Source organism: Centropristis striata, chromosome 11, assembly GCF_030273125.1.
Source record: "Centropristis striata isolate RG_2023a ecotype Rhode Island chromosome 11, C.striata_1.0, whole genome shotgun sequence".
Classification (NCBI taxonomy): domain Eukaryota; kingdom Metazoa; phylum Chordata; class Actinopteri; order Perciformes; family Serranidae; genus Centropristis; species Centropristis striata.
Genome location: NC_081527.1, coordinates 17,221,936 through 17,245,537, shown reverse-complemented (window position 1 = coordinate 17,245,537; position 23,602 = coordinate 17,221,936). Strand labels below are relative to the sequence as shown.

General features: G+C 42.0%; 1 protein-coding gene and 1 non-coding gene across 3 annotated transcripts; both read right to left on the bottom strand.

Annotated features, from left to right (window-relative positions):
* Positions 1-377: 377 nt before the first annotated feature.
* eif4g1a (eukaryotic translation initiation factor 4 gamma, 1a) lies at positions 378-22,333 on the bottom strand. Of its 2 annotated transcripts, XM_059344098.1 has the most exons (32): positions 21,890-22,333; positions 19,956-20,082; positions 19,780-19,866; positions 19,510-19,542; positions 18,858-18,878; positions 17,430-17,606; positions 15,300-15,399; positions 12,857-13,008; positions 12,517-12,609; positions 11,821-11,896; positions 10,815-11,720; positions 10,637-10,725; positions 10,261-10,447; positions 9,905-10,038; positions 9,602-9,721; positions 9,081-9,467; positions 8,731-8,874; positions 8,382-8,618; positions 8,050-8,154; positions 7,509-7,814; positions 7,095-7,212; positions 6,900-7,002; positions 6,379-6,713; positions 6,123-6,244; positions 5,824-5,996; positions 5,587-5,712; positions 5,191-5,272; positions 4,925-5,023; positions 3,982-4,125; positions 3,804-3,885; positions 2,733-2,873; positions 378-1,807 (listed from the first exon to the last, which is right to left on the bottom strand). In XM_059344098.1, exons 2-32 carry the CDS (start codon positions 20,028-20,030, stop codon positions 1,626-1,628), a joined length of 5,136 nt encoding a protein of 1,711 aa, XP_059200081.1. In that variant the 5' UTR covers positions 20,031-20,082; positions 21,890-22,333; the 3' UTR covers positions 378-1,625. The 2 variants fall into 2 exon arrangements, with proteins under 2 accessions (XP_059200081.1, XP_059200082.1); XM_059344099.1 differs by lacking the exons at positions 18,858-18,878; positions 19,510-19,542.
* On the bottom strand, positions 8,261-8,337 carry LOC131981159 (small nucleolar RNA SNORD66). Its single transcript, XR_009395285.1, has one exon. It is a non-coding gene; the product is annotated as a small nucleolar RNA SNORD66 (small nucleolar RNA).
* Positions 22,334-23,602: the final 1,269 nt, after the last annotated feature.

Below are 23,602 nucleotides of genomic sequence, written 5' to 3'. Positions count from 1 at the left end.
TATTACAACAAAGACTTGCACCTTTTCCTCACGTAACAATTTTCTCAAGTTTTAATCATTTCCTCATCTAGTTTAACTCAGGGATATTCACAATTATATAATAAAGAGTGATATTAACTGTAAGGTTCAATTCTAAACAATGAAATAGGTTGGAGGTGGAGCAAGTGCAGGAAATTTTGCAAAAATAGAGCCATTTTTTTTTTTTACAGTGACACATCGCTTTGCCTTTGCACGGAAAATATTAACCTGCTTTTTAATCATAAAGACAGGAGAGAAACCCATTAGGACTTCAAAAATGGATCACCACAATTTTTTTTCCTCACTTGACGCTTCAGGCTTCCGTACGCTTCAGACAGACTTATGCAAAACTCTGCTCGGCAACTTAATAAGTCCTTTATTTGCAATGTTCCGTGACCTCATCTTTCCAGTTTCCGATGCAAAAGAAGCAATAATTTCTTAAATAAAGAAAGCAAAAGAAAAAAAATATTTACAAAATTCCAATACAACTAATAATCAATGGATTATCTAAAGCACCTCTCTGCATCTGGACAACTGCCGTTTCTGTTGGAAAAGGATACACTGCAATTACATCAGCAATTTATCGTTTCTGAAAAATAAAACTGAAAAACATGTTTTTTTTTAATTATTATATATGTACAGAATGCTCCTGAAATAAGTTTCCACTTAGAGTAGAAAAGGCTTTCGGATCATTTCTGCATTTTTTTTTTAGTTTTTTTTTTTTTCTAACTTTATATATTTTCATCAAGTCAATTTTCTGTAGATTTCAAGTTTTAACGGTGATTGGGTCATTAAGTGTCCTCTACGACAGCTCAGGTTTAAGTATAGAAGAGGTAAAGATGAAGAGTCAGTGTGGTTCACTACTGGGGATGGGAGAGGATGGCTTAGAGGAAGCATTAAGACCACCCCCTAGTAGTCAAGGTCAAAGGTCAACACCAGTCCTCCATGTTTTTGCCCTCTGTCAGTTCATGATGGGGCACAGGAATAGAAAATAGACAACCTTTGCTTTAAAAACTCCATCAAATTAAGATTAGTTCATGTACATTTGTCTATTGACGTTTCATCCACTGTATCATTAATAGAAACACACTTCAGTCATGCTGCACACTCCAGTAAGGGACAAAGACATAAGAGCTGAGTTTGGATTGAACACACATTATGGCATGACGTATCAGGCAACCCACCACACCACACGCCCTGCTGCAGACCAGATAGGATGTTAGGCGTTATAATTCATCTAGAGCCAAAAAAAGCAGCCTGTTGGTTTGTGTTATCGTGAGAGAAAAGAGTTTCGTAGTGATGTGGGATACTTCACACCTCGTTAACAAGCAATCCTGCTGAATCAGTTTTCAAGTTTATTTGATGAGGACACTTGCTGTGACAAGCAGGTGAAGAAATAATGAGGAAGCAAGAGAGAGGGAGGGTAGAGAGAAATGATTGTTTTCTGAGTCCATCCCTCAAAGAAAAGGAAAAACAATAAAGATTTATCCTCATTGAGGATTGATTTCGAGTCTGCCTCTCTGGCAATATTGTCCAAGACTCTCTGCTGCCGCCTGCAGAGCCCCCGCCTTGCCAAAGGGGGGGCGGCAGCTTTCAGTTCAGTCTCTTTATTCCTTGTCAGATTCCTCCTCGGCCTCGCGGAGCCAGGTGAAGAAGGCGGTGACTGATTTCAAGGCCACACCTTTGCCTGTTTGCTCTGCGGGGTCTTTGCTGGATTCCCATTTGTAGAAGGCCTCCTCTTTAATAACGTCCTCATCGTACAAGGCGTCAAAGAACATCCGCAGCAGGTCTGCAGAGAGAGGAGACAGAGGTCAGTATCGATCTGACAGAAGTGCCAGTGAGACAGTAATTTGCAAAGCTGTCCATTTTATTACTTTATATTCATGCAAGAAATATGAAAAATGCAATTAAATGGTAACCTGAATGGGACATAGAGAACAAAGTTATGAGAATCATCAGCTTATAGTGATCAATTTGTCCAAGAGAAACATGATCTCTCTTTATATAGTATATAAAGATATAATTCAATAAATTTGCCCTATCTTGAGCCTGAGATTTGATATCCGTTACAGAACAGTAAGGCTTGTTTAGCCCCAACACATTACAGCTGCCACTCTAAGGTAGATTTAGGGTTCTTTCACGTGTGAGCAGTTTGGTCCTTAAGAAACAAATTCGAACTCTTGGTTTTGCTAGTGTAAATTCTCGAATGTATTCTCAAACGAACTCTGTTCACTTCTGAGTGCACCAGAGTCAGTTCGCAGCAGGTGAGAACGCAGTCCGAAAAAAAAAGAGGAAGGAAGCGAACCAAAACAGCACATTCTGGGATGAATTTTGGCGCAAATTTGGTAATCAACACCAGGCAGGGCAATAGCAGGCTTGAAAAATGTCTCTTGGACAGACGTGGTCTAATGATGAAGTAAAGGCCCCTATGTGATCGTCTGACCATATTTCTATAACACAGCTGCTTGTGGCTACACAAAAAAAAAGCTGCAGTAAAAAATTATTATAGCGACAGAATGGTGGCCAGTGGATTCAATTGCACATCAGATAAAAAAAAAAAATTTAAAAAAAAGACAGCATCTGCAGCGTGACATTTGTTTACAGTGCTTGGTGCGCTTGATAAAGCACAGTGCGGGAGCAAATCAATTGCAACTTCATCACTGAATTGCACCAAGTCTGCTAGACTTAATAAGCGAAAGGGACCCAATACTCACTTGCTGGTTGCTCCATGTGAACCATCAGTGCCTGGAGGGCGTAGAGGGCCTGCAGCTCTTTATGCTCATCACACAGGTATCTCTGCAGCAGACTGGCTCTCTGGCCAATCTGCCGTGCATCCACCCTGTACGGGTTGTCACCTGAAACAAGGAGATCCAAACTCATAAACTGAAATGTTGTATGCCATGAGAAATTTGTTAATTTACAGGGTTGACTATAGCCTGGCTAACACCAGACCAAATCTCATTTGAGATTAGGTCTGGACACCTACAATGCATTTCTCTGTAGAGGAGGTGTGGTTTACGATCCTTCAGAGCCGTTTATTGGGCGCTTAGAATGTCTATCAAAAGCGTCTGTAGGTAGCTCTTAGCCAATCAGATCAGTTATACCAGATGACGTAGTAGAGCAACAGAAATGGATGGTTGTTGTGTGTGTGTGTCTGTGAGAGAATGTTGCTTGCTGCGTTGCTTCTCCAGTTCTCGCTTTCTGAAGATTATTTATTTTCACGCTTTATTCCCCCTCATGTCATTCTGCCACACACATCCACTGGTTTTATGGGCAACAAACAAGCTGCTGCGGCTCTCTCGGCGGATCTGCTGTCCCCCGGCTGGTAGCGAGATCATCGGCGGTGACTGACTGTCTCGCCGCCTCGGCGCAACGAGCCGCAGAGACCGCCGGTGCGGCGCTAATAGCCCCGCTACCGGTGATCTCGCTACCAGCTGGGGGACAGCGGAGCCGCCGAGAGACCTTTCGCCTTTCAACTTTCGCTCTAAACTATTTAAAACACCATCTACAGCTAAAGAGAGTTCCGCGTCTGCAGCAGCCATGTTGGATCCGGAAAGCTTCCAAGTGCCGAGTAGTACGCGTCATCGTCTCACCGTCCCTCCCCGCTCTGTGATCCCTAAAACAGGGCTAAGAATCTTTCCTGGTTTCCAGACTCCGCCGCAGTTCGAAATTAAATTCGAGCGTGCAAGGCAGTCTGGGTATACCCAGGCTAGGTTGACTAACAGACAAAAGACATTAGATGACCAGCAGCTCTTACTTTTACACGCTGCATTAGTCATACTTACATATAATGGCAGACTGACACACTGATGTCATCAATGCTCGTACAAACTGGTTGGAAGCAGTTTGTTGCTCATCCAAGTTAGCCTGAAAAGAAAAATTGAAAGGGGGAAATATAAATGATCCATGCAACTTTTACACTGAATAAAACATGGAGCTACATCACTGGTACAGGTCACACACCTCAGCCCAGTCTCTGATGCGCTGGTTGTTGGCCTTGTCTTGGAGGAGCCTGTCCAGCTGTTTGGTGAGCTCCTCTCCACTGAGGATCTTCTTTGTATCGGCTTCCTTTGACTCCGTCTCCTCTCCTGTGGTGAACTCCACTTTCTAAATTGCGTAACAAAGAAAATTGAAGATGTTACATTAAGTCACCAACTTGTAAGTTGATCGCTTTTATTTATGCATTTCTTTCAACTGCAAAAAAAACAACAACACAGGCTATGAGGGGTAAGTGGGTATTAGCATGAGGCCTTTGTCTTGATATTCTATATATATATATATATATATATATATATATATATATATATATATATATATATATATATATATATATATATATATATATATATATATATATATATATATATATATATATATATATATATATATATATATATATATATATATATATATATATATTTTTTTTTTTTTTTTTAAATCAAGACAAATAGGCTTTCTAACTGTTAAAATTTGGCATTTTCCAAACCCTGTGTCATGCCGTTTAATTAGCTTTTTGATATGTCACACCTGTAAGGTTAATAGATTATGGAGAAGGATGCTTACTAACATGGATTTTAACAGATTTGTGACCAAACTTGCGCATAGAACAAAGTATTAAATATTTATGTCGACAAATGACAAATAAAATCCAAAGTATTGCATTTATATTGGGAAGCTGCTAGATTGTTCGGCCCCGGCAGTCTACATGTCAAAGTATGCTTGGCCAAGACACTGAACCCCCAAATGCTCCCATTTGTGTGCAATGTTTACCCTGCCTACCGTACAAGGTGCCACATTTAGTATGAAGAAAAGTTCTATACATCACAATTGAGAAAAGCTTCACCCTCACCCCCCTCACACAGTCTGAGTGGTTGTTTTCTTTCTGATACCACTGAAGCCTACAGACCTGTTCAGTGACAAACTTGTTTACATCTTCATCCTCGGGCAAGAAATCACTCCAGTTCAGCCCACCCTCTGTCCACATGGCCCCGACTTTCTTAGGGGTCTGAGGGTAAAATAAACCAGACAAAAACATTAAATCAAACAGGTCTAAACTGTCAAGCTGCATAAAGATTTTGCTAATGTACAAGATGATGTAATGAAATAGATATTAAGGTTTGCATCCGATTCGCAGAAGGTGCCGGGTTTTTCGGGGACTGATATAGAACATACCATTTCTTTGCAGAGTAACTTGAGGATCTGTACCAGCAGCACGCCAGCCTGCCCCAGAGGCACGAGAGGCTTTGAGATCTCCCTGGAAATGTAACACACATACACTGAATTCCACTTTCTTTGAACAAATTATTATTTTGTTATATATTAGTAAAACCACAGACCATGCTTAAAATCGGCATCGGTCTAAAAAATCCCATATTGGTCGGGCTCTATGACAGACACCTGTAATCTTTGTGATAAGCTGACAACCAGGAAATGTTGCTATTACGTCTCAATTACTAAAAAAAAACCCTAAAAAACAACTTGAAATTAATAAAAGAAATCTATGCATAAAAAGGAGGATCTATTGTTATTTATGGACAGAGCAATGAGTCAAATGTCCGTTTAGCTCACCTGAAGAGCTGTCCCATAGGGATGCCTCCCTCATGGAGCATGGGGGTAATGAGTTCAGCCAAGTAGAGCCAGATGTGAGGTATATCTATGGCCGTGTCTTCCGCAGCCTCCAGGGTCTCTTCTAGCCTACAGTCCCAAAAAGCACACAGCACTCAATCTCACTTTAAACACAAAATATGCTGAATTTCCTCGAAGGCATTGGAGAACGTGTGCTTATGTTTTTCCTTTAAAACTCACCCTTTGTAGTACTGCTCTGTGGGCAATGCCTCTGCTTTTACAAGCTGGTGCAGCAACAGGCCCATGTGCTCTCTAGCGATCTTGCTGCGCTCAAGCGTCGACTCCACGCCGTTCCGCACAAACACGTAGAGCAGCGAGGCACTGTTGAGTTCTGACACACACTGCAACGCCTCCTACAGCAGCAGAAGACACACAAGATGTTGGCTGTCAGAGTGCTTTCATGTTCCAAACGTGCTGATTAAAGCTGAAAGGAACATTCACTTTGTTGCGTGTGAGTTTGCATGGCGTCATGTTTGTACCTTCAAGTCATTAATGTGGAGGTATTCTTCAATGATGGCATTTGACTTCTTCTCTAACTCCTCTTCACTCAAGGCAGGTTTTGAAAGAGAAGGAGGAGGAGTGGGGGCGCTTTCACGCTTAACTGCAGAGAAGAAAAAGGATCAGAGTTAAATATCATTCCAATCTCTGTGTGTATATATAGCCTTTCTTCCAGGACATTTTTTCTACCATTAAATCTATTTCAAATCTTCACTTTGGCTCAGTTGTTTTTTTTACCTGGGAGGTCTTTGCTTGGGGCCCTGTCCCGGCTTCCTCGGTCCCTGCTTCCTCTGTCTTTGCTTCCTCTGTCCCGACTTCCCCGGTCCCTGCTTCCTCTGTCCCTGTCGTCGGTCATGCTGGCAACGCGACGCACAGGCTCAGTTGCGGCCCGCAGGTCTCCGGTCCTCCCGCCGCGCTCCTGTGACTCTCTGCTGAAGCTTCTCTTGGTGATTTGGTTGCGGTTCCTGTCGTCACGACCTTCCCGTCCCTCGCTGCGATCAAAGCGGTCAAATCGATCCCTGTCGCGATCTCCCCTGTCTCTGTCACCACCACGCTCACGGCTGGAGCTCGACCTAAAGATTGTAAGTGACACAAAAGTTTCACATTTAACGCAATGTTGTACCAATAAATCTGATCTTAATATCGTCGCTATCAAGTCGCCATGCACTCTTGTAAACGGTGAAGGAGGTAAAAGAAGACAAAGAGCAAAGCATGAAGACATTTCATTTGGTGAGAAAGTATCTGCAGCTGCTGAATACCTCTGGGGAGCTCTGCGATCAGAGTCCGCTGAAGACAACAAAGAACCGGACTGTTGCAGGGCTGAGAAGCGGTTGAGTGTGCTGGTAGCTGGACGACCAGTATCTATTAAATAAAATTAATTAAAAGGTTAGATTAACACACCAATCGCTGAAACAGCTTTATGCCACACACTCCTTTTGGAGGTGGTGTTTTACCTGGCTCTCCGCTGGCTGGTTTTGCACCAGTTCCTCCGCTGCTGCCTTTGCCCCAGCTACCCCACATGCCTTTTCCCCCTGGAGCCAACAGCTGATTGTTGAAGTCCAGAGAGCCGGGCTGATGGTACAGACAAAAGTTGCATTAACAAACAGGATACCCTCACATTTATACAATGCAATTTAAAACTTAAGGCTTGTGACTTAGCAGAACAACCAAAATAATCTGTTGATCATAACAAAATGCATTTTTCCTCTACTTGTACAATGCTCTTTTCATCATTTACAGCTACACTCAATATACAGTCACTCAATATATACATTCTTGTTTTAGTTAGTCTGTGAATTGTCTGCACTATCTTTTTCATCACCATTCAAGATTTTAGACAAATGTAGCGAAAGCTTTTGTGTCGTTACCTTTGTGATCTTGCTAAGGCGGGTGGTGTCGATGGGTCTGTTCTTGGAGATGGGCACTGTGTTCCATCCCTCATCCTGAGGCTGGTTAGACCGGCCGCCTCCGGGTGTGTGAGAGCCTCGGCCCCCCATGTTCCCTCCCATCCTGTCCCCTCGTCCTCCTCCTCCACCTCCTCCCCCTCCGTCTTTCTTGGACATGAGCTGCTGCTGGACTTTAATCTGTTCCCTGTGCTCTTCCATCTCCGCCTCCTTGTGGATCTGGTCGATTGTTTTAGGACCCTGGTCTCCTCTACGAGGCACCCAGTTGCACTGTAGATCACAGATGGAGGAAGGTTATAAGACAGTCTGTAACTGTTCCAACACCTGTCATTAATGTCTACATTCATGGCTCCCATGCCACACACTCCCTGTGCATTACTTCACACATACACCGTATAAAACAATTCAGCTCATTCAAGAATACCTCTTTGCATTAGTCACCACTATAAACGCTTGTTATCGGTTCTTTATTGCTAAATCCTGTTGTGGAAGAATTAATATTTACCCTTCTGAGGTCCAAGACGTCTTGTAGCATGAAACGGATTCTGGATGAGGTCTTTCTCTCTTTGATGATCTTGTCCATCTGGTTGAAATACTGATCCATACGAGGCTAACAGGGAAAAACGAAGCAAAGTGTTTTTTTATGAGTCATGGCTGCAAAGTTTCCACCTCAGTGTAAATAAATTGAAGAGACTGATTAATAGGCAGAGAAATGTCTCCTCAGGTCCTCAGTCCCATCACTAATCATCAGTGGCCCAGACACGTGGCACAAAAAAAGAAGTCATCACCGGAGACGATCCGAATGTGTAAACGGCTGAATATACATGCTTTGCTTACCTTGGCCTTCTCAAAGTCCAGGTCTTTGCCGATTGTGGAGAGCAGCCTGCAAAGACACTCCAGAGATTCTTCATCATGATTCTTCAGTAGTTTCACTACGCAGTCATGCATGATGGCCTCCGTCAGCATCTTCAGCTTGAAGAGCTCACCAATGAACTTGATGTTACCCAGAGAGCGGCGGCGGGCCTGGTCTCTGGACTCCTGCAGCTCCACCCTCAAACGCTCACGCTCCTCTCCCTGAGGGCAGATAAAGGTGGACGTTTATGTTTAGTGGTGGGGTAATACAAGTTGAGTCTCATTAAACATCAAAACCTGTCGTGGTTGTGAGTGTGGGGGACACAATTGTTACCTCTTTCGCAGCCTCGATTTCTTTTTGCTTTTTCTCAAAGATTTCATCATCATCCTGGTCCTTTTCGAACTCTTTCTGGCATCGGTTAAGCAGCAATTTGCGGAAGTTCACAACAACACCTGGCTTCTCTGTGGGGACTTTCAACTGAAGGAGGAGAACATTGAGTATAATTAAACATTTTTACATACATTTTTCATTTGGCATAAAAAGCTGATGAGGAAAACGTCAAACAGAAAATGAAAACAGTGGTCAAAGTGTGCTTCATCAGTTCCAAGATAAACAGTCAGTGGCCAAGACAGAAAAGTCATCCCTGGAACAAATGATAAGATCTGGACAAAACCTCGGCTTACCCCCATAAGGCAGCGGCACATGTTGGCGTAGGCCACAGAGAAGTTGGGCTCTGAGATGGCCTTCTCAAAGATGAGGTCAATGGCTCCCTTCAGTCTTTCTTCTGTGTCTATTGTCAGCTCTTGAACTTGTTTCATCAGCTCCTGAAACTTCTGAGGGGTCAGCTTGTTGAGGATACTGCGCAGGCGCTTGAACAGCTCTCGTGTCTTGGCCTGTTCGGGATCATCGTCCTCCACCTCCTCTGCACGAGCTCGGGTAGACTTCTTCGCCGTTGGCTTCCAGGCCTTCTCAGCCTTATTGAGCTGCACGTCGTCACTGAGGGACATGCTGCTGATGATTTTCCTCGGCTCTTTCCTCTGACCCTGCTGGGAGCGACGTTGCCCAGGTGGCTAAAAGGAGTGGAAGGGATGCATATTAAGAAAAGTTAGAAAACCTGATTCAACATAACGCATGCATCGAATTATGATTATTGCCTTAGGGGCAAGAATAATCACCCCAGATAGGAAAAGACAAATTCACTCACTGGACCTCGTGGTCCTCCCACTGATCTGCTCCCAAGGTTCCCCAAATATGAGGGTGTAAAATCAGGACCAACATTTATCATTCGAGCTGGGTCAGCCGGCCGAAGTGGAGTCTTGTTTGCCTGAAGTTAAAGCGAGAAGAGAAATTACCTTAGTGTTGATACAAAATACTATCATTATCACCATCATATAATAAAAACACTAATGACATCAAAGGATAAGTGAATTACTTCCATTCAGCTTCTATTTCAATAGTTATGTTCATAATCACACTTCACAGCAAAATGATGTAAAACATTCCCAACCTTGTCCAGGACCACATCACTGATGATAGGCAGGCCATCAGGTTTGTGCATACTGGCGCTGCTAAACTGGAAGCCCAGGAGGAACTCCCTGTCGTACCGCTTCTTGTCTTCTGGGTCTATCGGCTTCCATTGTTCTGAGAGATGTATGAGAAAGGTTATATATACAGTGTTGCATCAAAGCAACTACATTAACTGCAAAAGGAAATGAGCAAACTGACTGTGCCTTCATTTTTTATATTTTTAAGTTTAGGGTTATGTGCATACAGCAACAAATGTACATTAAAGGAAGCTGTTACCATTTAACTACACATTAAAAATTAATAGGACCTTTTCTGGGGAATCTTAGCAAAACCTACCTTCTTTGTACTGGTATTTCTGCTCAGTTGGCTCAGGTGTGGCTTTTGGTTCGGCATTCTGCTTGTCCTCTTTCTCCTCCCAGGTCTCATCTGCAACCTCAGCAGGAGGTTCAGGTGGAGCAACAGGGACAGGGACAGGCTCGGCCTGAGTGGACGAGGGTTCAGGAGCAGGCTTGGCTTCTTGCTCCTGCAGCAGTAAATGAAAAATTGGAAAAGATGAAGTAGTGTTATGATAACCCAGTTACTCATCAGAGAATGCAGTGTTTTATATTAACACATGGTGTTTGAAGTGTCTCAGCAGTTCAGCTGTGTCAATAATATTTTTGAGGATATTTGGTATTAAATCTTTCATGTTGTCAACTTGACTAGTACACACCTCTGTGAAGGCATCCAGAAGGTCTCCAATAGCCTCCTTCTTGTTAAACTCTTTCATGTTCTTCCTCTTCTTTGGCACAGACGTTGCAGCTTCAATAAAAAAAGAACACAGTGTTGACATTTAAATGTTGCACGACACATATGACAATAAACCTGAGCCAGAATCAACTTCACCCTACCTTGCATAGTAGATTCCTCTGTAGGGCAGCTAACAGAAGCAGGAGGGGCTTCCTCACTTTTCTCCTTCTCTTCCTCTTTCTTCTCCTCTTCCTCCACCATCTCCTCCTCCTCTTCCTCCTCCTCCTGGGCGGGCACTGCCGTTTTAGCCACAGGTGTGGATTCCTGAGATTGAGAAGCGTCAGGCTTGTCAAGGGGTGTAGTGTCTGATAACGCCACCGTCTCGGACAGTTCCTCAGTGTCCTGGGGAAGACCGTTAGAGAGGAGAGGCTCTGCTGCTTCAGCTGGTGTGGGTTCAGGTTCAGAGGCAGAGCTTGGGGCGACGTTCTGGGTCTGTGGAACAGCAGGTTCCTGTGCAGAGGGTGGAGGTGAAGAGTCTTCAGTTTCTGTCTTTGTAGCCGTTTCTTCTTCTGCCTCATTAACAAGGTCAACTGTTGCAGCAACCTCAACTACAGGCTCCGACTTAGGGCTGGCCACCTGCTCAGCTTTTTCCAATTTCTTCACTTCCTCAGTTTTCTTTTCTTCCTTCTCTGGTGCTTTCTCAGCTGGAGCTGGGGAAGCCTGTGGTTCTTCCATTTTGACAGGTGCCTCTTGTGCTGCTAATGATGGCGACGGACCGACAGGAGCGTCTACTGTGTCACCAACTTTAGTATCATCTTTATTTTCTGTCTCATCAAGAGCAGTAATAGATGCTTCTTCTTCAGGGGGAGGAGAGGGAGACTGCAGGTCCTCTATCAATGGGGATGGCTCCTCAGCAGCGGCTGTCGGGGCTACAGATTGTGCGGCTAACTCAGCAGGCGGAATCATCTGGTTGTCCGTTTCTTGTTTGGGCTCCACCACGGGCTCTGTATCTGCTGTGGCAGGAGGTGGTGGGGTTTCAGCGCTAGCAGGGGGATCAGTGTTTTCATCTGGGTAGCGAAACACATAAAATAATCACAATAAGAAAAATGTGGAATACAGCCATCTTAATTTTTTTTATGTTAAACAAAACTGAGAATATGAAATCACCTCTTCTGGTCAGGGTAGTGGCAGGCTGTGTAACTTCACCATTGGTCTGTGCAGGACTTCCATCTGCTGACGAGGCCTACAGTCACAAAACAGAGTTAAATGTTTTGAAGCACTAATGATTGAAATGGAAATGCACAGATTTACAACCATCCTATTAAATGTTATGGTCATTCTAAGATTGTCGTGGGTCCTGTGTATTGCATTGCATTCTGTGCCGATAAAAAGATGTTAGCACAGATGTAAAAACTCCTTTATGATAAATAAATACGTTGGGAGCTTGTGTGTTAAGAATTTTTAAACTGTGCTTTGTTTTCACTTTCTGTCCTTTCTTCATACAAACAAAACCAAATGTAATTTCCTCTCTTCAAAATTAGAGTATAGTAATGACCTTATCATGATGTAGGGTTTTATAATCCCTTATATTCCTTTGTGTTATTAACTTATAAGGACTTTATATTGTAAATAATACATTTGTCACAAAAAAGTAATTAAAAAGTTAGAAATGCAGACAGTTCTACCTGTGAAACTGAAGATGTTAAACAAAAAACTAAACCGTCCTTTATTGGACACCACATGAATGCAGCGTAAATTTATATGAAAAATTAGTAATCAGTTTTCCTTTCCTTCCTTTAACCATGTACACAACCATGCTTGTTTTAAATCAGAGTTTAAACGAGTCACTAAAATGCTCCTTACCTGTGGGGGAGTCGGTGTGGTGGTGGACCTTCCACCTGACATTATCTCCTCTGTGATATCACGTCCGCCCTGGTTGGGGTCTCGTATCCTTATCTATAAGCAGACAGGGTAAAATCAGTTAGGTCTCCACAAAACATGTATCCAACATTAAAATACAGACAGAACCCAACAATGCTGTCACTACTGATCTACAGCTGCCACCCATCATGATGAATACTATTGTTATTTTGAGGTAAAAGAGAAAGTTCCACACTGAACACACAATACACTTTCTGTCTATACAATTTTTTTTTTTTAGTTCAGACAAGGGGCGCTCTGCCCTTTTGTTTTGACACACTACCGGTTTGCGTTCCCTCTTTAGTGGCCCTTGTGACTGTGCCGGTGGCTGCTGAGGAGGCGGGGCTTGTTGCTGTGGCTGGGGAGGGGTGATCATGACGGGTGCCGCCTGGACAGACGGAGAGTACTGTGGCTGAGCTGGATAGTATGCTCCTGCTGTTGAAGTAAAATGAAAAAAAAAAATGAAAAAAAATTACGTTGACAAAAAAGAAAATATTAAGAAGACGCAGCTTCACACTAAAACAACCATCCATCCGGGAGTCAGAAGATCTCCCCCGTAAATTATTTTTTCACTGGGTTTTTCTGAAAACCTCTGAAAATTCCTGTAGGAACACAGAAAGAAGAATCCACACTGAGAGCCTATACAAGCTGTGTGGATCAAAGCAAAAAAAAATTATTTTCATATTGACTAATATGCAGGTTGATTTATGTGTTGTGATATCGAGTGACAGCGCCATTGCTGTGGTAGCAGAGTTGAACTCAACAAATAAAACCACAGATGTAACAGGTAGCCCGTGTCAATGTTTAATATCAAAAACACAAGTATGAAATTGGGTATTATGACAAAGGCTTTTGAAGTACCATCTCTCACACCCAGACTGTGAAGGTCTGATAGAAGAGACATGTTAGAGTGTGCTGTGGAGTTAATGAACGCAGACAACATTATAAGATGAATTGTGATCATAAATCAAGGAACCGTCAATCTGGGGCTCGAACTTAAAGTCGCCTGCCGTCCCGGGGATGGGGACAAAATATTTAAAAAATAAAATAATAAAAAAAAAGACATCATGACTGAAGCATTTTGGGAATGTAGACAATGCAAATGTAATTAAACCATCTATGATGAAGTTATCAATGTTGTATATACACACTTGTACACGCACGACAGAGAGGTGGTCTTCTCGCCTGCATACAGGCCCATGCAAACCGAAAAAAAAAGGCATATCAATGCAAAAAACTTCTGGTTCATTGATTTATCCAGTTGACATGGATTCAATTCATGAACATATAATTTTTTTAACGTTTTTCACAGAATGTGATTTTTTTTTAAAAATTGCAATGGTGTCTTTGACTTGAAAATAATTTCATTGTAGAAAAACATTTTCCAAATAGGTGCACCATATGAACAGCAATGTGATCTAAAAGGGCATTTGTCCCCATTTCATCTCGACTTTAAGACAAGAAAAGAAATCTCAAGTTTCACTATTAAAGGTATTTATAGTAAAATTAATGTTTTTATGTATGTGTAATTCACTTTATATTCCATTTTCATATAAAAGTAAAAGTGTGTGTTACCAAAATAACAAAAAAAAACCAAAACCAACATTTACAGCACTATCAGAGACAGGAAGTGCTGCAGAGATTTTTGCCACTAAAGCCTGCTGACCAACACACAAGCACACACACTACTCACCAGGGTAGCGCTGGGAGGTGAGAGGAGCACCGTGGAGAGAGAGACGGCCGTTCTCTCGCCCGCCCCCTCTCCCCCCACCACCCCGCCTCTCCCTCGCAGCAAGAGAGGGCTCTGAACCAACGCAGCAAACAAGAGGAAGGGAGTGAGGGACGGGAGAGGGAGGAAAGAAGGAGAGAGGGCAGGAAGAGACAGATGCAGAATGAGTTAATGAGAGGATCCAGAGGAAGCAGGGTGTTAAAAAGGTCCCATGAAATGAACATCTTTTATGTATTCTTACCTTGTGCTACTAGCTGCATTGTGTTTTATGTCAACTGTTTCTTTTGCATATCTTTCAACAAAATTGTAATTTTTCTTCCTGGAAAGAAGTTCTGTCCACTGAATCATTGTACACTCGCCTACACAAGTGTGTATGAGTTTTAATTTTTTCCCATCTGAGGTCTCGTATTTAGGAAAAATCCATAAGATTTGTCCTTCAGCAAAGAGCATTTGCAGCAGTAACACAAGTCAAACAGTGTGTTTGGGGTGGCATTATAAATGTGTGTGGTTGTGGCAAAACTCACATTTCTCTATTTGAGTCTTTGTCAGGAATACTTTTCAGTAATATTCAAATTAGATCCCTCTTAACATTAAATCCAACCCCAACTGCATGTTTATGTTGACATGCATCCAGCAAAGGAACAAAATTCTTGTCTCAAAGCCATTTCATGGAACCTGTAAGGCAGTGTCAGGTGAGACTGCAGATAGAAAGAACACAGGCCAAAGCAGAATCAAGCCAGACCACATGCAACTGGCAGTTCACCACGTACAGCAGTATTTTGACCCATAAAAGACATTGATCATACCGACCAGCCAAGCAAAACCACAGCACACCCAGCAACACCTTATTGGCACAGAGATGTGCACATGGATATGACTTAACACTACACACGTCTACTGAAAATCTGTTAAAATTTGAAATTTCTCCTCTTAACTGATAATCCATCAAGTTTATGGTTGTGCTTGGTTGCTGTTGGTCTTTGTCAAAAACCCTTACCATAACCAGGGTATTCAGCAGGGCTAGTTCCCGGATAGAAACCTGCTGTCCCGCCGGTCACAGGATACTGCTGAGTGGTAGGCATATATGGGGCCCGGTACTGCAAGGACAAAATAAAGAGTCAGATGCAACAACAATAGATGGGACAATTAAGTTGATAGAGCATCAGGTTCATCTCTGTCACCTCCACAGTAATACTGTATACTACTGTATTGGTTCAAAAAAAGAAGAGACCCTTTTCCAGCATGCGTTTTTGGAAGATATCAAACCTCACTAGAAATACAGCTAATTCTCCATTACGTGTATCAGTCATATGCTACACACACTCCTGTCAGGCTCTTGGTCACAGACAGAATGATTTTCTCTGGCTGTTACTAGTTTCAGTCTTTTTGAGGTTCCCATTATGACAATATGTGACAGTGGAAATTTTTGCCTGCCTGACAGATGATTTGGTTCCCAATCTGTTTTGTTGGAAAATGCTTTCAACTCATTTTTACCTGCTGAAAAGGTAATTTCATTGTGGCTGCAAAATGAGCTACATGATCCATCAGAAACTCCAGTAAACCATTTTATTTTACACTCGCTTTGTCGGAGCAGGTAGTCTCTCCTCTTCAAAGAGAACATCTACGACTGTTGGCACGCACATATCTTAACTCTTGAACCAGGGGTTGTATGTGCTTATGGCCTCTGTGCGCTCGCAAATATTTGGTCTGACCACCGGAGCACTGTTGGAATATACAGTTGTTATATTCAGCGCTAAACACTGTTGGAGTTACTATGGGCACTCTGTCTGAGCAGCAGCGCTGAGCACATTGAATATGTGATAAACAGCTGAAATTGCAGCTAACTACCATGGCATGTCATGTAGGGCTGCAACTAACGACTATTTTAATAGTCGACTAGTCACTGACTATTGAAACGATTAGTCGACTAATCGGATAATTATTAATTTTTTCTTAAATTTAGCATGAAGTTGCTTTAAATATGTGGCAAATGATAATAACACAAGAAAGATGGGTACTTAAATGAAAAATGCATCTTTTATTGAACAATTCAGCTGCTGACTCATACAAAAAATAAATAATTCTCTGTCAGTTTTTTCTGGACAGGAAAATGTGTTTTATAAAACTGTATTTCTGCTCCATCAAGTGGGTGGAACTGGTTCTGGGTTCTGGATGTAGTCTGGGTTGAACTGGGCTCACCTGTTGGAACCTCGTATCACAGACCAGCACCAGTACTGACTCAGTGAGGAGCCTGTTGCTGCTGCACATCTGCTTCTTCTGCAGAAAGGCTCCATGCTGGCTTTCTGCTTCAGACTGCATGCATTTAATTTAAAATACGTTCGTCAGACATAACGTTAAAGCTCTCTTTTAAAGCGAAAAAAATCGCTTATAAACAAAACGTATTGGTTTGAATGTTACTTGAATCTTACCGAGGCGAGTCAGACTCCGTTTGGTTCAAACGCCCGACGTGCTTTCTTTTTAAATGCTCGTGCATCGCCGAGGTGCTGCCGTGATACGCAGGTCTGCTTTGCAAACCTTGCAAGCCATTTTTTTATTGGCCGTATCCAGGCTAAAATGCTCCCAAACTTTCTAAGTTTTGGTACGTGTAGCTGTGTTGGACGCCGGAAGCGCGTACGTTACCGCTCGCGCTCGGCAGAGATTGTAATGAAGTGAGATGCCTCACTCTGTTGGAAAAACACGTCTGCCGACAATAGTCGACAATGGAACTCATTGTCGACTATTTCTATTATCGATTTTTGTCAACAACGTCGACGAATCGTTGCAGCCCTAATGTCATGGCAACTTAGTGTCAGAAGTTTCTTTAAAAAGCACAAAAAGAGTGATTGGTGTGGTGGACGATGAAGGACGGGCTTGTTTCACCTATTTTTTGTTTGTTATATTTAGGCATCGTGGTGTTGATGTTAAAAAAGTGAACCCATGGTCTCGTCTTTTTCTTTATATTCATTATAAAAAATATGAAAATTAGATGCTATTAAATGTTTTTTTTGTTTATGGAAATGACTCATATTAATAGATTATGATGAAATTTCTATGAACATGTCAGTTGTTGGGTAAAGCAGTGACGTGTGTCACTTTAACAAATGGATGATTACTAGTGTGAACCAACCTGTCCAGGGGGGATAAAGTAGCCCTGAGAGCCAGGGAAAGACAGCTGCTGCTGGGAAATCATCATCATCTGGGAGCTGGGCGGGTAGACATGAGCAGGTCCGACAGGTCGTTGGCCAGTACTTGTCTGTACCCTTGGAGCACTGGTGGCCATGGCTGGTCTGTTCTGATAGTAATTCTAGAAAACAGGTAGAAAACCAAGGAAGAGGGATGAAGAGTCTTCACAGCACAAGCAAACCTTATGCGCTGTGTGTGCATTTTATGGATGTCAATGATTAATTGATTTTTGGTAAACTGCTGTTGACAACTTAACAGTTAAAAATGTATATTAACCGATAATGCAGAAGACGAGGGACATGTGGTAGAACGGTCAGAAAGTTGTAAGATGTGCATGGACCACTAGGTGGAGCTTCTTACTTTTTTTTAATGAGATTGAGTTACAGCCGGTTTGGTGATCACAAGTGGCAAGTGTTAACCAATAAGATGCGTTGACGTAGCGTCCTTCCGGCCGTCATATCTGTTGTGCGCATGTGTCGCTTCCAAACCCCCCAGAAGTGACGGCCAAAATACTAAACTCAAGGCTTCAAAATTGCTGTCCACAAATACATAGGTGACATCATGACTATGTCCACAACTATGACACAGTCAATGGGTGAGCATCACCAGAAAGGGCCGCAAACCAACGCACTTCAAAAGTAGAAAAAAGTGGTAGAATGCCTCGCTTTAGATGTAAGGAGTAAGGCTGGTTAAGGTTAGGCTAAGATTATCTGGGTAAGCGAATACAAAACTACATTCGATGGGCACATTCTAGCATCTACCCTGAGATATCATTCAAGCTGAGCATCTTTCTGTTTAATAATAACAGATGGGCACTCTGCAATTTTAAAAGAGCCATTATTTGTTTTTAGTTTATCATTTAAGTAACTTGCCATTTACTTGATCCATTCTTTCAACTCTTAATATAGCCTACTCTGATTCTGCACAGTGGTTAAAATTATTTTTCTAACAGAAAAATATCTAATGTATCAGAAACCGATTATCAGTTAGTCTGGTTGGACAGTCAGACTCACCACTGACCTCCGTTGGAAGCACTGACAGAAAGCATCAGTGCACAGCAAGTTCAGTTCTTGGAATACACAGAATCTAAATCAGAGGTGTCAAACTGATCCATAAAAAGGGCTGTGTTGCTGCAGGTTTTTGTTTAATAGAGCAAGAGCACATCTGATACAACACATCACCTGAGGGAAGACAGTTAAGTTGCTTAGGTCAGAGCACTCCTGCTTGGTTGGAACGAAAACTGACCCTTTCATGGATTAGTCTGACACCCCTGGTCTGAATTGTACTGAATGTCATGTCTCCATGCTACACTGAGGTTAGAGTTAAGAGCAAGTTAAGATGGGGGAAGAGGGACGAAGAGAAAAGCTGTTACCTGTAATGCTCTGTATCCACCCTGCAGCCGCGCAACACATGAGCAGAGAGCAAGAGAAGGAGTGAGATTAAGGTGCAAATGAGGACAAGAGACAATGTGGAAGGTTGAGATTACAAGGTGTAAGAAGGAATAGTATGAGAGGGAGCATCAAAATATCACTCAGCCATGAACAGTAAGCTCAAACAACCACATGCAACTCTGTACACATCGGCATAGAAGTAAGATCCCTCAAGTGCTACAGGTCCCTGTTATGGGAGGCTGAAGAATCACTTTATGGGTTGCAGGCACATGCAGGCAGCGAAACAATGTTAGAATGCTGCAGGTACTAAAATCTATAAGCTTTAATATAAAACATTTAATAAATAACATAGTGAATAAAGAATAAATAAGGCCGTGGTGAAATCTGCTCTTAAAACATTGTGACCAAGCAAAAACTAAAATAAAAAATATATTAAAAAAAGACACATCCTACAGAGATATATACATTTCTAGAATAAGATTAAGAACTCAATATTGCCAAACCTCAGGAAAAGTAAACTCATCTAATAAACACTACACCGTTCTCATCTAATTCTCCAACATGTGGAACTAAAATCATGCATTACACTAGGGATACATTGGGGATGTAAGGAAAAGTGAGGGGTGTTAGTACCTGTTGGTGTAAAGTACGGGGGCCTGCAGCAAACTGGGAGAACGGCAGAAGAAAGGAAAGAAGTGAAGATTGACATTCAAGGAGAAACATGGCAAATAAGCCAAAACACACACACAGAATTAGCCAAAGCCTAATAGCAGAAGAAGCCGTGTCAGAAGTCCTTGTGAGAGAGTAGGAGGGGGAGGGATCCCATACGAGGCAAAAATATCACATACTTAGACACCGAATACAAATACCTTTGCAAAAACTAAAACATGCAATGAGCAATACCTGTCTTGGCTGAGGTGTAGAGTTCATTTGTGGAGGTGGAGGGGTGGCAAAAACAAGAGAAGTGGGCTGTCCAGGACCGTAGGCGGCCTTGAGAGAAGAGGATGGAGGGAAAATTAACATTACTAGACTTTAATTCACCAAAACCAGTTAGATTTCACAATTTCACTTGCTCTCACCTGTGTCAATCCAGGGGATGGGGCAGGGTTTGGGACGGAGGTGGGTCCCGTTATAGGCTGTGGTGGTTTGTTCATTTCACGTTCTTTTGTGGTTCTGCATTAGGGTGGCCTTGTGTTGCCAACCTTCCTGAGGAAGAGAAGAGGAAGAAATACAAAAGAGATGAACAATCAGGCAAGTGTTGAAGAAAGGTACTGAGAGAAAGTTGCTTTGACTAAACAGTTGATCTGTACATATGATCATTTCAGTCACAAAGGTTAGATATTACTAAACACTGTATAAAGACATGAATCTTCAGTTTGGCATCATCTATCCAAGCAGTGAGGGTGTGGTCTGTGGTTTCGCCTCTGATAACGCCGCCACCACCACCTCCTCCCACCATGATGTTCACTTGCATATTGAATGGCTCATGCCTGCACTCTTATGAGCAAATTGTGATAACTTTATCCACACATTATTTGCTCAGATATTACAGCAATATACTTATTTTTTAACCTTCAACTAAAACTGCAAAGAGGTCAAGGTGGCTATTAAATCACTTTAAAACAGGGGACTGACTTTAAAAATACAAAAACAAATATTTCAACATGATCAGGACTAAGCCACAAGGCAAAGAGCAAATAGCTCCTGGGGATTATTTCTATGGTTTGGAGATCTGCCTCCAAATCATATGCACCTGCCACCAAATTACTTGGACTGGTCTGGTTTGAGAGAATTTAAGAAAATGGATACCTCAGGTCAAAGTTCATTTACTGTGGTAACAGTGGCTTCAATGAACCCCTGACTGTGCTAGCTACATGTGCAAATAATCCATTTGTATGCCTCTATGTCGATATGAGTTAGAAAAACTGATTGTAATTTCCCTAATCAAGATAAATTATTGCTGTACAGGTCCTGGAATAACTAATTCATTGTGGAGTTAATGGAGTTTAATACTACTAGCAGACGTGTCATCCACCATCCACCTGCTGACACGGGAACTACCGCTAGCTGCTAGCTAATGCCATGCTTTATCCAGACAGGGCATCAATGTACAAAGCTACCATACTGTCAGCAGAGAGGGCTAACAGTCTTTTGAAACAGTCATTAAATGTGACAGGTACTCTCGGATAAGCTTTCCTTTGTGTCAAAACCAAGTTATGGTATGATAGGACAATTTAGCGAGCCCGCTAACGAGGCGGCATTCCCGGCCGAAGAAGGTTAAATCGTTAGCCAGCAGCTAACGTTACGTGTCCCACTAGACATTCTGCTTAGTGACGCTACGTGGCTGAACGCCGAGTCCACGTTAAACCTTAAAGCACACAGATTGTTAGTTTTACTGTGCTGATGGATAATATATTTACTAACCAGGACTCGAGAGGGGCCAACCAGCCGGCCCTAGCAGTAATGTTGCAACACTTGACACCTATAAGGTTATAAGCTACCGTCAGCCCTGTCCTGAGGTGGTTCAGGCCCAGCAAGCTCCGTGAGCTGGTGAAACCATCTGACGTTAAACTCCACTTAATATTATACCAACAAGATTTTTAAAAAAGATCAGGTTTTCAGTGGACCCATTACAATTAAAACGCTCGCTCTAAAACACAATTAAAATGTTTTTAAGCGGTGATACCATAAGCGTGAGGGCTAACTAGCGTCACCTCATACCGATAACCTGAGTAAAGATTAGCTGTCATTGCAGCTTCGGCTCCAGAGAACGGCTCAATATTAAGTACCCACCTTTAAACTGGCGCTAAAACATTCAGATTACTTTGTTTTTGATCAGTTGTCGTGTTGTGAGCAGGAGTAGCAGGCTCGCTATCCCACTGTGAGCACTGACAGCCGGCAGGGCCTGCTCAACCAGCTAACATTAGCCAGCTAGCCTGTGTGCCTTTGACAAAAATGAAGCCCAGGCACGGGCGGACTTCAAGCTAGCGCCATCAATTGGTTTTATTCTTACCAGGAATCAATAGTGAATATGTTGTAAGATGGGAACTCGGGGTTTCAGCCTCGAGTGGGTCTTCTCTTAATGAAAGTAGTGGTGTTGTAGTTTCCTTGTCCTTTACTCCAACAGAAAAGTGATGCCCTTCTTGGCTATTGACTTAGCGAGCTAGCTAGCTAGCTAGCTGACCGGCAGATGGGCTGAGTGCTGTTACTGTCACTTCGGTTTAAATCCCCGGCCGTGCAACAGTGACAGTGCTCAAAATCAATTAATATAGTACTTCGGGAGTACTATTGACAACTCCGATGGCCCCGAAAAAAGCCTCTGGACCGGGGGTCCATGATCAAGGCGTCGATGGTGACGGATTGCCGGTTAGGTATGTACACAAGTGTCGCATCAGGAGGCTCACAGCGAGGCCATAATGGATGTTTCTGCTCTATGGAGCCGGCGCGCCTCCAAGTCGCATGGGCAACTTCCGGGAAAATTACATTTTGATGCCGTTTCCTTGGTCATGTGATACAGGAGCTCAGATCAATTCATCAGCCCTTACTAACAATAATCTCATAATCATGTGTACTACATTAACTGAAACAAATCGTCACACTGTTAAAATAATCGCCTAAATCATTTTTTGTCAATTTTTTTTGCCTAAATCATCTCCTCATAGCCACCTATGGCAAAAATCGCCTACATCCTCAGTTGATCAGATCATGTGATTTTACCCCTTTAAGATAATGGCCTATGTCAAGTGTGACTTAAGCGGATTTATTATGCCTAAGTCAAAATAAAATGTGACTTAGGCAATTTTTTGAACATGCCTTTGTGACTTAAGCAAGATATGGTAACACTTTATTTTGAAGGTGTCTACATAAGAGTGACATGAGTGTGTCATAAACATGACATGGGATGTGTCATGAACATTAATGACACTTTGAAGTAACATTAATGCTCATGATACTTGTCATGTCATGTTTCTGACAGGCTTGTGTGACTCTTATGTAGACACCTTCAAAATAAAGTGTTACCATATCTTGCTTAAGTCACAAAGGCATGTTCAAAAATTGCCTAAGTCATTTATTTCTCTTAAGTTACATAATTTACACACAGTGTTATTACTGTGCCAATAGTCTGCACTGGGCTTCGTTTTACAGAATGTGGCCCAACACATACAGATGCATCTCAATAAATTAGAATATCATAGAAAATTTTATTTATGTCAGTCATTTAATTCAAAAAGTGGAAATAACACATTGTATAGATCCATTACACAAAGAATGAACCATTTTGTGTCTTAATTTATTTAATTTCTTCTAACTATAATGATTATTGCTTACATTTAATGAAGACCTAAAATTCAGTGTCTCAAAAAAAAGAATAATTTTAAAAAGTATGTCTAATATCGAATTGTTGGCCTCTGAAAAGTATGTCCATTAATATGACTCTATATTGTTTGGGGCTCTTTGACTTGAACTACTGGAAATTGACTTTTCCATCATATTCTAATGTATTGAGATGCACCTGTCCAATATTAAATATTAAAACATTTAAACACACAAAAAAAATATTAGACCCTTGTTTCCTTCAATTTCTAATAACCAAGATCATTATCAAGAAAACCATGGAAAATGTCTAGATATCAGCTCTTAAATTAAACTCTTATGAGCTATTTTTGTTGTTATCATTATATTTGTCCAAACAAATGTACCTTTAGTTGTACCAGGTATTAAAATG